Raw genomic sequence first — 13,179 nt, forward strand, 5'->3', positions numbered from 1 at the left:
GTACTATGCTACACTGCTGCATTACGCAGAGATCCCCTTGAATTATCTGGAATGGCCAGTGAACGGAAAGGGAGATTTTTCCATGGAGACGGAGGAGGCGCAAAGGTGGCACTAATGGCGACTTTGCGAGGGGGCAATTCGATCGATCGGGCACCTCCTCGGGGCAAGCAACTGCCGGTGTCATGATCGGAAAGGCGACGGAGCCGGAGACGACGGGGCTGGGGGTCCCCTTCGCCCTCGCCTTTGGCGTCCGTAATGTCGCCATTATTCTGGCCGGCATGCTCGCGACTTTGTGTCAGATAAAGGTGCCCCGCTTGACATGACATCCGTGCTATCTAATCTAGTAATCTATGCCGCGGCCACATGGCTGTTACTGCGAAGAGAGCGAGACGCGTGCTGCACAAAGCGCCAGGATTAGTACACTGTATTATTATACTGATCACTGATCAGTGAGTCCATGCTTTGTTGATCCACTGGTGAGCTAGCCGCGGCATGATTTGCTTAGTGCTAATTAGGGGAGACAAATTGTGGCATCGATTTGTCATTTGTGGTTGTGTTGACAGTGCTATTAGTACACACATGATGGTATAAGTCGGCAGGAGATGAACAGAGCTGTGTTTAGTGTCAGGGCAGTGCAGTGATCTGCAGTGCGCATTTCTTTTCTTCTACAGATGCGGGTGTCCTTTTTTTGCGCATTTTCGAAGGGAATTTACGCGCGAAGGTGAGGGGACATCGAGGAAAGCGAGGGAATCGCACGCTTTCCCTCGCGTAAAGCGCGCCCGACCCGTTTACCTCATCGCCGTCATCGTGGGGCCTCGCCACGCCACGAGCACGACGTGGGCATAGTACGCCTGCTGCTGCTGCTATTTCTGCTCAATTCCCCCTTCCCCCTTGCCGGCCACTTCTTCGGCCGGCCGCGTGTTGCTGCCGCCACCGTCGTAGACAGCCGCTGGCCCTCCACTGCACTGCACTGCACCGCACCACCGCGGCTTGCTCGCCACCGCACTTGAGGTGGGGGTTGGCGATCGACTGGTCGATGCGAGGATGATGGACACGCCGTCGACGACGTGCGACGAGAGCTCGGAGGTCGACGCCCGCGACGACTTCGGGGACATCGACGACGTGGAGCGGCGGCGCGGGCACCACCGGCGGGAGGCCTCGTCGGACGTGTCGTCCGAGTGCAGCGGCGAGCCCGGGAGCCCGTACGGCTCGCCGTACCCTCGGTGGCCCGTGTGCAGCGTAGCGAAGGCGCCGCCGCCGCCGCCGCTGCTGCAGAAGCTCGGAACGGCGCGGCGCGGCGCCGGCCGTGACCGCAAGGCCGGCGACGGCGGTACGTCCCGGCCGTCTGGTGCTTTCTTAGCTCTTCTTCTTCTTGGCTGCTAATGCACTGGAGGGGTGAACTGGCGCAGAGGTGCAGCTGATTAAGGAGAGGTTCTCGAAACTTCTGCTCGGCGAGGACATGTCCGGGAGCGGCAAGGGTGTCTCCACCGCCGTCGCCATTTCCAACGCCATCACCAACCTCTATGGTCGGTACGCGTACTCTCGTTTCAGAGACGACATCTTCAGCACAGCACTCCATGAACAAAAAAAGAACAGAGCATGCTCAATGTTGCTTCCTCTGTTCACAGCGACGGTGTTCGGCGGCTGCCACAGGCTGGAGCCCCTGCCGGTCGAGAAGAGATCGATGTGGCGGCGCGAGATGGACTGCCTGCTCTCCGTGTGCGACTACATCGTCGAGCTCTTCCCTTCCAAGGAGATCATGCCCGACGGCACCACACGGGAGGTGAGAATCGCAACTCGCAAGTGTTCGTCCATGTTCCTCAAGGCAAGCGCTACTGCCACGACGTCACTGATCCATGGTCGCATTCCGGCTCTCTGTCAGGTGATGGCGACCAGACCGAGGTCCGACATCTACGTCAGCCTCCCCGCCCTCGAGAAGCTCGACGACATGCTGCTCGTAAGACCCCCGAATCCGCTCGCGTTATCCCGCAAAATGGATTGCTCAATGTTCATCTCGTGAGGTGCTTTTCTGCTGGCTGTGCAGGAGATTCTGGACAGCTTTCAGAAGACTGAATTCTGGTACGTGAACGACAAGGGGCACAAGGATAGCTGCGCCGCCGCGGCGGTGCCGTGCCGTCCGGTGAGCCACGGCCACCGCGGCGGCGGGGAGAAATGGTGGCTGCCCGTGCCGTGCGTCACCAAGCCCGGGCTGACGGAGTCGGCGCGGCGAGACCTGCGGCAGAAGCACGACTGCGCGAACCAGATCCACAAGGCGGCCATGGCTATCAACAACGGCGTTCTTGCAGAGATACGGATCCCTGAACTATACAAGCAAACGCTTCCCAAGGTACAGTGACATCAAAATCTCTCCTCTTCTTTTTTCTCGTAACAAGAGCTTCGAATATTTACATCTGGAGGATTTTTTCTCAAGAATTTCGATTCCTCGGTCGTGACGAATCTGAATTCTAATTATGCTATTTGAAATGCACATTCAGTGCGGTCGGGCGAGCGTGGGCGACCTGATCTACCGGCACATGTCGTTCCCGGGCAAGTTCTCGCCGGAGTACCTCCTGGACCGCCTGGAGATCTCGTCGGAGCACGACGCCCTCGAGGTGGCGGACCGCGTGGAGGCAGCGATGCACGTGTGGCGGCGGAAGGCGAGCCAGGGCCACTCCAGGTCCCCGTGGAGCGCCGTCAAGGACCTCATGGAGTCCGACAAGAACGTGATGCTGGCGAGCCGCGCCGGCGACGTCCTGCTCTGCCTCAAGCAGCGGTTCCCCGGCCTCTCGCAGACCACGCTCGACGCCAGCAAGATCCAGTACAACAAGGTAAGCAAACCAAGCAACAAACCACACCGCAAGTCGGTCTGCAAAACTGCAGCGATAGCATCGCCATCGCCATTGACACTAACACGAAGCTGCTTGTGCTGCCGCTCTGTTGGTGCAGGACGTCGGGCAAGCCATTCTGGAGAGCTACTCCAGGGTGCTGGAGAGCCTGGCGTACAACATAGTGACGTGTATAGACGATGTTCTTTTGGCCGATGAGTCCGCAAGAAAGATCTGATCATTTGTTCATCCTGTTTCTTCCTTGCCTACCTTGGTCCGGAAATCAAAGTTAAGGGGCCATGGCCAATCCACAAATTGTACATTATGCCATAGCATGTAGCCATGTAGGACTAATGGAAGATATCACAAGGAAAGCACAGCACTCTTTTGGCCTAGCTATGATAGCAAGCAGTGTTTGGGCCTTTGGGGTTGCATTCCAATGGTCCTTGAGTTGGTGTAATGGAGAACGGAGCCCCATAACAGGGCTGAAGAGTGGACACGTCTCCTCACAGGCCTAGGATAGGACGAGAGCTGCATAGCTCCGGTTGCGCCCCGTCCACCTGCCTTGGAAGCTGGGCATGAAAGGTTTCTCGCAACAGGCTAACGACCTTGACCTGGTTTACCTTGGCCAGTTATGTGTTTATGTTGGTCGCTGGCTCGGAGAGTCTAAGGCAACCCTTGCCCTAAGCTTGAGCTCCTTCCTTGGGAGAGCTTGGGATCAGGCTAGGCCATACCACCCTACCTATCGCATTCAATGCGGTAGGCAGCACACGATAGACGAGGTGCATCTATAAGCGTGCTTTGGTAGGGGTGTACGATGGATGGTACGTCAATTTGACTTAAAATACTTTGATAATATAATTAGCGCTCCTTATATTATACATGGATGCCACATGTCTCTATTAGACTGACTGGTGGGCCTTGGTCGAGAGGCGCATCCCTGGTCACTTCTTTTGCTATAGTAGACAAGACTCGATAGACCAAACCTCCATCTTGGAGGGCCCACAAGACGTCTTCTGATGAATAGAAGTGTCTCCTTTTACATTATTGCTTGGCTTGAATTATGGGTACCTCGAGAGTATATAAGAGGAGAAGCTCGATCGAGCGAAGGAGCTTTTGGAGTTGGAGCAAAATTGTTTCCCTTGGAGAAAAAACCAAACAACACAATATATGTGAGTAGGGTTCTACGCTCATTGCAACACGAACTAAAATTGATTGTTCATTGACTACTCTCGACCTAGGGGAGTCTGTGTAGGATTCGTCACACACAAGCTTACCCTAGGGCCAAACACAAAAAGGGGCCACCTTGGGTCTCCGCTCTTGGTGTTCAAAATCTTAGTGTGATCACAATTGGTACCATCTATGATGACAACTAAGATAATAGATTAGAGTGTGATAACAATTGAGATGATACATCAGAGTATGCAAATAGTAATGTGTAAAATGGACAAGCAGCAACACTACGGTGCATCTCATAAACAAGGGAAATGGTTATGGTTTCAAGAGAAAAAACTATCATTAAATAGTAAGATGAACAGTACATATATAACCAAGTTCTTCCTATTTTCACACCTATACAAAGAAAAATAATGATAAAAGAAGCAAAGTTCCTACAGTTAGGAGCCAAGTATATTCAAGATTTATAGTATGATCCAAAAATTCACGCAAGCCTAACTCTATGCAATCTATGTCTATATTTAGGTCATTCACTTCTTTACTGCCTTTTTTCTTTTGTTTTTGGTGAATAAAACACTGCCAAACTATCAACTCAATTAGTTTTGATTTGATGTAGCTTCATGGATGATAACAAAACAATCTTAAAGCCACAAATCAAACACCATTTCCTCCATCAAGTCATCAAGCAAACTATCCCACACCTCTATAACAACTCCTTCAGTATTGTCTCGAAGGTTCATCCATGATCCATTTTCCAAGTCTTTGAGCACCAACTGATCTAATGTACCTAGAACCTTATCATTGACTAGAGAATCAATGAACTTAGCCACCTCTTGAATGAGCTCTGTTCCTACAAGAGCTGGTCTCATATTATGTTTTAGATAAGCTACCCAAGGGTCACAACCAAAGAATGTATCCCTCATCTTAAAAAGAGCTTCTTCAACACAATCAAAAAGAAGCACTACCTCATCCGTTAGACAATATAAAGTCCCTACTTCAGCCAATGCTGATGTGTTAACCAATGACGCACTCGTATACCATATATCTGAAATTTCCTCAAACAATAGGTTTGAAGCCTCAAGCACAACCTTTATAAAGGAAAACCTTGCTTGTTTATCATCCAAAATGGTTTCTTGTGGTGTGTTATGCAAAGTTGGGCTTCCTAGGGGGGTATCACTGTCTTCGAACATAATTCTTGTGCTTGGAATAGATAATTTGTCTGCATGCACAATAAAATTGTGTTATTTTACCATTGATTTTTTTAAGAAAATGCAAAAGGGTTCTTACATTATCTAAAAAGGAAATGCAAAAGAGGAAAAAAAATCTTATTTTTAACTCAATACCTTGCTCTTCAGTTTTTTGGCTAGGGCTGCTACCATCTTGTAGGAAAGTATCTAGAATAGATTGAGGGCTCAATCTTTCCTCCTTATCACATGCATTCTCTGGTGAACAAGAAAATGTCATTATGGGCGGCTTGGTTAATCCAACCACTATAGATGGACTTTGATTGTCTTTCTCATTAGCGAGACCCCCTTGAGTATACAGGAACGCTTCTAGTAATGTATTCTTGTTTTGTGACTCTTCTGGGAAGCACTTTAGCATGGGAGAGAAAATAAATGTTAGACAAAAATTAATTACTTTTGTGTACAAGTTGCTAAAAATATATGGCTTACTTGGCTTGTATTTATTTGTTCCAAGCTTTCAATTGAAGTTTCAATCTGAATAGAGGATTGAGGGGTGTCTGTTGCAACATTTATGTTGTCAATTCCTACAAACATTTGGTGTATATATTATATGAAAACAATAAAACCAAAAACTAAAAACATAAATGGGAGGAGAATAATATACCTTTACTTATTAACTCATGCGAGATAGTGCCCTCTTTGAATGGATAATTGCCATGGTTTGTCTTAAACTCATCCAATTGTGTGTTAGCCAATGTGCTGGTATCATATAGTATTGACTCTTTGAACTTTCTTGCCAAGTTAGAATCTGATGAATTATCCTCTTGTTCAGTCCTCAATAATGTTGTTGAGGTGGTTAAATCCTCTAACATGTTAACATCCTCTTGAGGATGATCAGTTTGAGAAAACATATCATGCCCTGAAAATGAAATTAACTTCCCAAAGGGTTCTAATTTGTGTACCACCTGAGAAGTGTTGCTCTTTTGATTGTCTAGCCTCTCCCGTAGATGCTTCTTAGCTTTTTCATAAAAGAAAGAGGTGACACAATGAGCAACATCATTTCCCATGCCACTTTCACTATCTTTAGGGTTTGCTTTATTGTCAACTCTCGAGGGTTTTTCATCTTTTTCACATTTAGAAGAATCCATACTTGTCGACATACTCTCAAGAATAATTTTTGGTGTTGAATCATCTTTTTGGAAAGTACTACTCATGATATCCTTTCGCTTGTTACTAATGGCAAACCTTAGCCTCCTTTTAAGCTCTCTAAGAGAGAAATGTCGAGCGTAATTTTCACTATCTTGCTGACCTTGCAAATCATTATGAGTTGATACGGGTGATGAAAATGCACTACTTGAGAGCAGACTAGTTTGACTTCTAGCAGGACTTGGCTTCAATATTACTATTCTGCTAATGCCACGAGAATTATCATTCAATTTTGGTGGTGTCCTCATAACTAGCTTATCTTCCTCGAAGAAAGAATTATGTATTTTTTGCACACCATATTTCAAAACTTCATGCTGCTCTAGACTGTTATCGATAACTTTTGAGTTTGTTTGTTTGTCATCTTCTGTTGATTCCAATATAGGACTTCCTAATGCCGTGTATAGGTTTTGCAAGCATTGCAACATCCTAGAACTTGGGTCTTTCAAAAGCATTAGAAAGTACTCTTCATTTGAGCTCAACAATTGCAATGCATCAAGAAATTCATTGGACCTAGCTTTGCAGCTGTTGCTGGTGTATTTCTCATTTGAAGATTGATGACTTATTACTGCTTCAGCCACAGCTTCAAGTGCTTTCTCTATATTACTAGGGATTTGTTTAGGATGAGTACCAACATCAATATTGTCTTCTTTGTCAATCAAACTAGAAGTGTGATCTGATACTTCTAAAGTGATAACACCATGACCTCCATTATGATTTCTGTATAATTCCATGAGACTTGTAGCCAAGTTTAGGTCATTTTCATATCCTTCTCTTAAATTCATAGATTTAAAATCATCATAACATACCCCAAATATATTCCTTTCTGTCTCCTTCAAGATCTGTGTTCCACTGGACATCTCTTCTTCCATAAGTGCTTTAATACTTGGCCTACCAGCATAAATTGTTTTAACCCCATAGTCTTTGTCCTCCTGAAAGCAAATAAAATTGTTATCCACATTTAGATGTTATCTTCAAATGACTAGAAATACTTCTAGATATTTTTTCCAAACATTTAATGCATGTTTAATCCTCTAGAAAACTATGCAATAAATCTTTTTATTTTTATAGTTAATATCGTTGAAAATAGAACTAATGCATTTATAATATAACAAAAACTAATAAAGTTTGCAATTTCCAATGAAAGTGAAATATATTATTATATATTTTAGTTGATGGTACTTGAGTTTCATAGTAAATTAAACAATGTTTTCAAATTCAGCCATGAGATTACGTATGTAATTCAACTAGTGTCATGAAAGCTTTGGACATGTACTAAAACTTCCATATTCAATGCCTTGACACTACTATTTACTCCATATGCTTAGCATAATCTCTTTGATTAGCACATTGACATTACAGATATTGAAGAATGCTGATGAAAAACAATATTTTCCCTACATGAATCAAGTGTTTGTAACATAATGATGTAAGACAATCTATTCAATAATGAAACAAGTAAGAAGTATGAGCAAGTTAAATTCGATAAATATACTTCATGGTCTTTGTTTCCTTTCTAGTCAGTACCACAAACACATGCAGTTCTTTTAGTGAAATAGACACGTGAATTCAAAATTGAGGTGCATAAAACATCATGAAAAAGGTATTATGGACAACTTACATCAGAGAAGGTGATTCCATGAAAATCTTTAGAGTCTTTCATGTCACTTCTAACTGCATGCAATATATAATTTATTACTTGCAATATAATTATTCAGATAATACATGAATACTATAACAATACAACTTAGATAATTCTTTCTGTTCAACTGAAATTGCATTTCACTTAAAATTCCTCACCTGAATTCCGCCTAATGCCATGGCTCCTATCTGAAATAAGTTTTGGACTGCGATGGAAGTCAAACATGTGCATGAGCCCAGACATACATCCCATATGGACCTTCTCAGATTTGCACTGTTGTTTGTAACTCTTCCTCTCCATGATAGAAGAGAACATCGTCAAACTGATTTTGTTTAACCACAGATAAGTTTACACTCTAAACATAAAAAACACAATGTTAGAATAAAGTTCTATAGACATTACAAAATTAAACATGCGAATGAAAAAATAGCTTCGACCCTCTCAACTACTCATAGTTGATTAATTGGTCATGATTTATTAGAATTTTCTAAATGGTTGCAAAATCTACCTCCGTAATTAATATAGTTGTCCATGATTACTTATAGAATCAAATAATATTCAAAATAAAGAAGTCAAAATTTGAAGGAAAAAAAAAGATAGAAACCACATTGGAGATTACACCCCATGGATGAAAACATGTAGAGTTCATCGGATTACATCTAGTTGTTTTCTAACAAAAAACTTGCTATAAGAATTTATTGACACTGAATGAGATTGAGATTGTGGAAACAAATTTTTTTTGACCTGTTTTGGCCATACAAAGAGGCATCAATACCAAAGACGAAACTCCCGACATTTGAAAGTTATTTCCCCTTTTTCCTTGTTAAAAAAGAAACATTTGTCCTATCAATGAGCCCATAATCCTTGGGATAAGCATAACAATGCAAAGAACGACTACTAAATGGCCAAATTGCATTGTACAATATTACTAAAACTAAAGGTGCCGACTAATTTCTAAACAAATTAAGCATCCCTATTGGAGCATGTCAACCATCATATCACAAAATCACTCAGATGAACAAAATGTTGGAATTGGGTAAGTCACCTATGAGTGTTATTCGAAGAACCCAAATGAATAAAGGAAAGAAAAGTGGCACTTGACAGATGTTCCAACACAATGACCTATTAAATCATTTGAACAACCATGTCCTCTCCTCGAGTTTGTTTGACCCTTGAGACGTAAAGCCAAAGACCCAACCTTTGAATCTCAAGCAACCACAAACCCTAGATAAGATAAGTAGAAAGAGATGAGAATGATCCTATACCCCCCCATCTTGTATTTGTCATGCTTTTTCGGTTTCCACAAGATGCCCCAAATTCAGAATTCATGTCAAAATTGAGAAACCCAACAGAAAGGAATATCTTGCTAGGACCTGAACACGCAAAAGAAAAGAAGTTTGCAAAACTACATTTATCCCCTTCGTGTTCAGTCGTACATGCAGACCTCACCGTGAAGTTCCAATCTTTTCAGCCTTGGGCGATTCAGGATCTTACAAGCAAGAAATGTTCCTATTATGTAACAATCTTAGAACCTAAATGGCGAAGGGAAAATCAATCTTTAATCTACAATCATTTGCTTCCTCACAACAAATCCTCAAAACACATAGGAACATGCACCCAGATCTAATTGTCCACCTCCAAAAGGCTGAAAACAAACGCCAGCGCATAAATGGATACCCACAAGAAAGAACTGTCTTTTCCAGAGAACAATCTGAACATGATGTTGGAATTCTAATTGCCTTTTATAATCTTTTCTTCCTTTATTTCCTTTTACAAATAGAACCATGCGTGCTATAGGAGGCACATGCACTAGCACCGGTGTTCCGTGTCACTAGTGAGGTTTCTTGGGTGAGGTCACGTGCAAGGATACCTATGTCTATGCCAAGCCACCAACCTCTCTATTCATACCTCCATCTCCCCATCATACCCCCATTATCTCTCCTCCCAGAAGAAAGTGGGATTTAAGGGTGGTTTGCTTGGTACTTTTCAGTTTTGAGAACACTGTTGCATTGGACTTTGATATTTGTTCCTATGTTAGCCACTTTTTATACGTCAAAGAAGCTTGATCATGATGTCAAACAAAAATAAAGAATAAGGATATTTGATTTTTAGCTGGAGAAAATAATATAAGAATTTGATGCTTGTCCATATCTTGGATTTCTTCGTCATGTACCTGTAAAATGAGAAACACATGGCATTGCAAGGGTAATTTCAAAGTAGAATTGTTCAGGTAATTTTGGTATATATTTATATAAATAATTCATCTCATTCAACATGAAGGATACAAAAATTCCATATTAGTAGTAGCAAAAGAAGAAATATCTGAAATATTCACTGTGATGTGGAATAAAATTATACTGATCGATTGATAGCTACAAATGTAATTGAAAATGCACTTTTTTCCTTTGAAAACTATATATATTGCATGGCAAAAAATGGTTATACTCAGATTTTGCATGAGAGATTCAACTACTTTTCATTTGCAATGAATATAAGGAGACATAAACATTAAAACCATCACACTCATGCGATGTGAATTATTTGAATTTACTTAGAATTTATCGGAGGCACCCAATAACTCACAAACTATTTTCACATACTTGGAGAATTTATTGGGGCTACCCAATAACTCACAAATAGTACATTCTTTAACTCCAATAATGCACCTAGCTAAAACTTCTTGTTTTCAAAACTGTGATTTTGAGGAGGAGGGGGGGGGTTGAAATCCAAAGACACTAGCAAAAAGTTTTCATGTGATCACTACTCCTTTACTTGTACATTTTTTATAGAGAGAGAAACTATCACAAATTTTAGAGTGAAAACTTTTATAAAAAAACCACCGTTTCACACGGCGGAAAGCATGCTTAAGGAAAGCTAGGGGAGTTATATTTCCTTTTCTTTCTTTCACTTGGAAAATAATGGTGACCTAATCAATTTTTCTAAGTAACGATCATAACAATTTGATATAAAACCATAATCGACATCGATCAGAATGCATTTTTCATATCATGAATACTTTCTAGTTACACATCCCTTTTTCCAATTTTTAAAAAATATTGTTATGAGTTAAATAATATAAAAAAATTCACCAATTTTAAATCGTTAACAAAGCATGGATCTAATTGAAAGAATTAAATTTAGTAAAATTAGACTTGACCCGAAGGCCTTTGACTATGCCGTTGCCCGTTGGGCCCAGTCTGCAGTACGCGCGCGAGCGTGGCCCAGTTAACGAAGATGGCCCGGCGACACTGAGTCCACGAGGCCTATTAAATAACGCGCGGCGTGGCCGACGCGAAGACGATCATAGCCGTTCGTAAAAAAAATGATGAACGGTCGGATGCGACTCCGGGTCGGCTAAGGCCATTCCCGTCGGATTTTGACGGGACGGCCAGGATCGCCTGAAGCGAGATGAAAAACACGAGTCACCGGCGAGTCGTCGGCGATGGCGGCGGCGATGCCCATGGGCTCGTGGCAATCTTATGCCCCGAGCCTCCCTTTTTCGTTCTCCTCTCCTCCTCTATCTTCTCTCCGACCTCCCCAAGCTGGCGAATGAGGCGACGATGGCGGCATCGACCTGGCGGAGCAGCGCGTGCGGACGAACTGGTGACGTCCGCGGCTCCGGCGGGGTGTCTGGTGGCGGAGACCGGCGCCAAACCGAGCTAACCGGACCTTGCGCGGCGGGCAATACTGCGCGGGGTCGGTGATTTGGCTCGTGCGCGCGGCGGGGTCGGTTAGTCCAGTTTGATGGAATTGACAAAATTGGGGATTTTGAATTATAGGGTTTTTCTCGAATCAGCTTTTCTAAGTTAGGGGATTTGGGGGAATTTCAATCTGGTTTACCCCATCCTGCCCTCTGATTGCGGGCCAAAACCATGCATAATGAAACCTCGAAATTTTAAGCCAAAAAATTTCGAAAATCAGGCTGGTCTTCCTCGGGCCAGCCCGGTCAAAAAATTTAGAGCCAAATTGAACATGAACGATAGAACATTGAACCCTAATTCAATCTAATCGATTTAAGATTGCCATCATGCCAAATAAGTAAAGGAGTTAAATTAGACAAGATGGCTTCACTTAGGGGATGATGGGATCAAGAGGCTAAGATTAGGCTCTGATACCACAGTGTTGGAGTCCAATTTACTTTCATCAACATGATCGCATCTGCTTAATGCGGAATTGGTTGATTTCTGACCTGAAATGTGAAGCCATGATCTTGACCCTGCTGCTTGCTGCTCCTCTGTTCTTCTCCTGTTCTTCCTCCATCTTCTTTTCTGCTTTCCTCTTTATTTTTCTTCCCTTTGCTGCGCCTTAGAGGAAACAGGAGCCTCGCTGATCACATCATCTCGCCAAAGCCATTTTTTTTCTCCTTCCTAGAAACCAGATAAAAGGACAGCACTACGAACTCCTTTCAGTGCGATGAGAGATGATCAGGCTCTCTTAGGATGTTAGGAATTATGTCTAGGCTTCAAGCGTCCCCTTCGTCTATGTGCTTCTCCTTTTATATCTTGTACTGGTAGAGCTCGAGGGCGTATCAAAATGATTTTTAAGTTGTTATTATTATCACTAACCACGGTAACACTATCTCTTATTTTTATCTCTTTATTATTTCTTGTTGGGAAGAAAACCGTTGGAATTTATCTTCTCCCTTAATTATGTCGGCAGTAAACTTGTAAATCAACCAACAGTAAATGGGAAATGTAAGTTACATTTCCCCTCGTTGTGCAGTATCACGTGTTCTACAAAATGTCCTTCTATGGGTATCATTTATGGCTACATCTAATTGTTAATCTGCAATGAACAATTTTTAAAATAGATAAATCGTCCTATTACCTGTTCCATATCTTGCTGACTTTTCGAGATCATACCAACTTTAAATTGGTGCCCTGTTTGAAATGGTGCGTACATGTACGTGGATTTACAACATTTCTAGGCTGCCGACAGAAAGACAAACGTTGGAAGTCATTGATTTTTTTGTATAATTTTTTATTCTGAAACAAGTTTCGTGGAACAATTCATGGTTGTGAATATAAAAAGTAGGGAGGGCACTTGAAAATATTTTTCCGCCATTACTCCACAACAGCAACAGCCGTCATATCCAATTCTTTAATTCCAAGGATGTGACAAACCAACTAATAGAAGATTCGCCGGAAAT

The 13,179-nt window shown here is 42.8% G+C and overlaps 2 protein-coding genes across 3 annotated transcripts; one reads left to right on the forward strand and one right to left on the reverse strand.

Moving 5' to 3' along the window:
* Nucleotides 1-913: 913 nt before the first annotated feature.
* Nucleotides 914-3,424, forward strand: LOC102707307 (rop guanine nucleotide exchange factor 2). The gene is made up of 7 exons (XM_015836346.2): nt 914-1,330; nt 1,410-1,526; nt 1,629-1,783; nt 1,883-1,957; nt 2,045-2,347; nt 2,496-2,828; nt 2,947-3,424. The coding sequence occupies exons 1-7, from the start codon at nt 1,045-1,047 to the stop codon at nt 3,061-3,063; spliced, it is 1,386 nt and encodes a 461-aa protein (XP_015691832.2). The 5' UTR covers nt 914-1,044; the 3' UTR covers nt 3,064-3,424.
* An 866-nt stretch (nt 3,425-4,290) lies between these two features.
* LOC102718823 lies at nt 4,291-12,535 on the reverse strand. Of its 2 annotated transcripts, none has more exons than XM_015836686.2 (7): nt 12,220-12,535; nt 8,189-8,385; nt 8,010-8,062; nt 5,850-7,320; nt 5,675-5,742; nt 5,345-5,594; nt 4,291-5,220 (listed from the first exon to the last, which is right to left on the reverse strand). In XM_015836686.2, exons 2-7 carry the CDS (start codon nt 8,343-8,345, stop codon nt 4,643-4,645), a joined length of 2,577 nt encoding a protein of 858 aa, XP_015692172.1. In that variant the 5' UTR covers nt 8,346-8,385; nt 12,220-12,535; the 3' UTR covers nt 4,291-4,642. The 2 variants fall into 2 exon arrangements, with proteins under 2 accessions (XP_015692172.1, XP_006652631.1); XM_006652568.3 differs by having other exon boundaries at nt 5,675-5,769.
* Between the last annotated feature and the right edge of the window lie 644 nt (nt 12,536-13,179).

The sequence above is a fragment of the Oryza brachyantha genome, chromosome 4, assembly GCF_000231095.2.
Source record: "Oryza brachyantha chromosome 4, ObraRS2, whole genome shotgun sequence".
NCBI lineage: Eukaryota > Viridiplantae > Streptophyta > Magnoliopsida > Poales > Poaceae > Oryza > Oryza brachyantha.

Bases quoted from the DNA above. Each gene is read 5' to 3' on its own strand.
- LOC102718823 (XM_006652568.3), bottom strand. From the start codon at position 8,345: ATGTTCTCTTCTATCATGGAGAGGAAGAGTTACAAACAACAGTGCAAA. The intron at 8,063-8,188 runs GTGAGGAATTTT...TATTGCATGCAG, and splicing joins TGGCATTAGGCGGAATTCAG to TTAGAAGTGACATGAAAGAC. The intron at 5,595-5,674 runs GTAAGCCATATA...CCCATGCTAAAG, and splicing joins AACAAATAAATACAAGCCAA to TGCTTCCCAGAAGAGTCACA.
- LOC102707307 (XM_015836346.2), top strand. From the start codon at position 1,045: ATGATGGACACGCCGTCGACGACGTGCGACGAGAGCTCGGAGGTCGAC. The intron at 1,331-1,409 runs GTACGTCCCGGC...GAACTGGCGCAG, and splicing joins CCGCAAGGCCGGCGACGGCG to AGGTGCAGCTGATTAAGGAG. The intron at 1,958-2,044 runs GTAAGACCCCCG...CTGGCTGTGCAG, and splicing joins AGCTCGACGACATGCTGCTC to GAGATTCTGGACAGCTTTCA.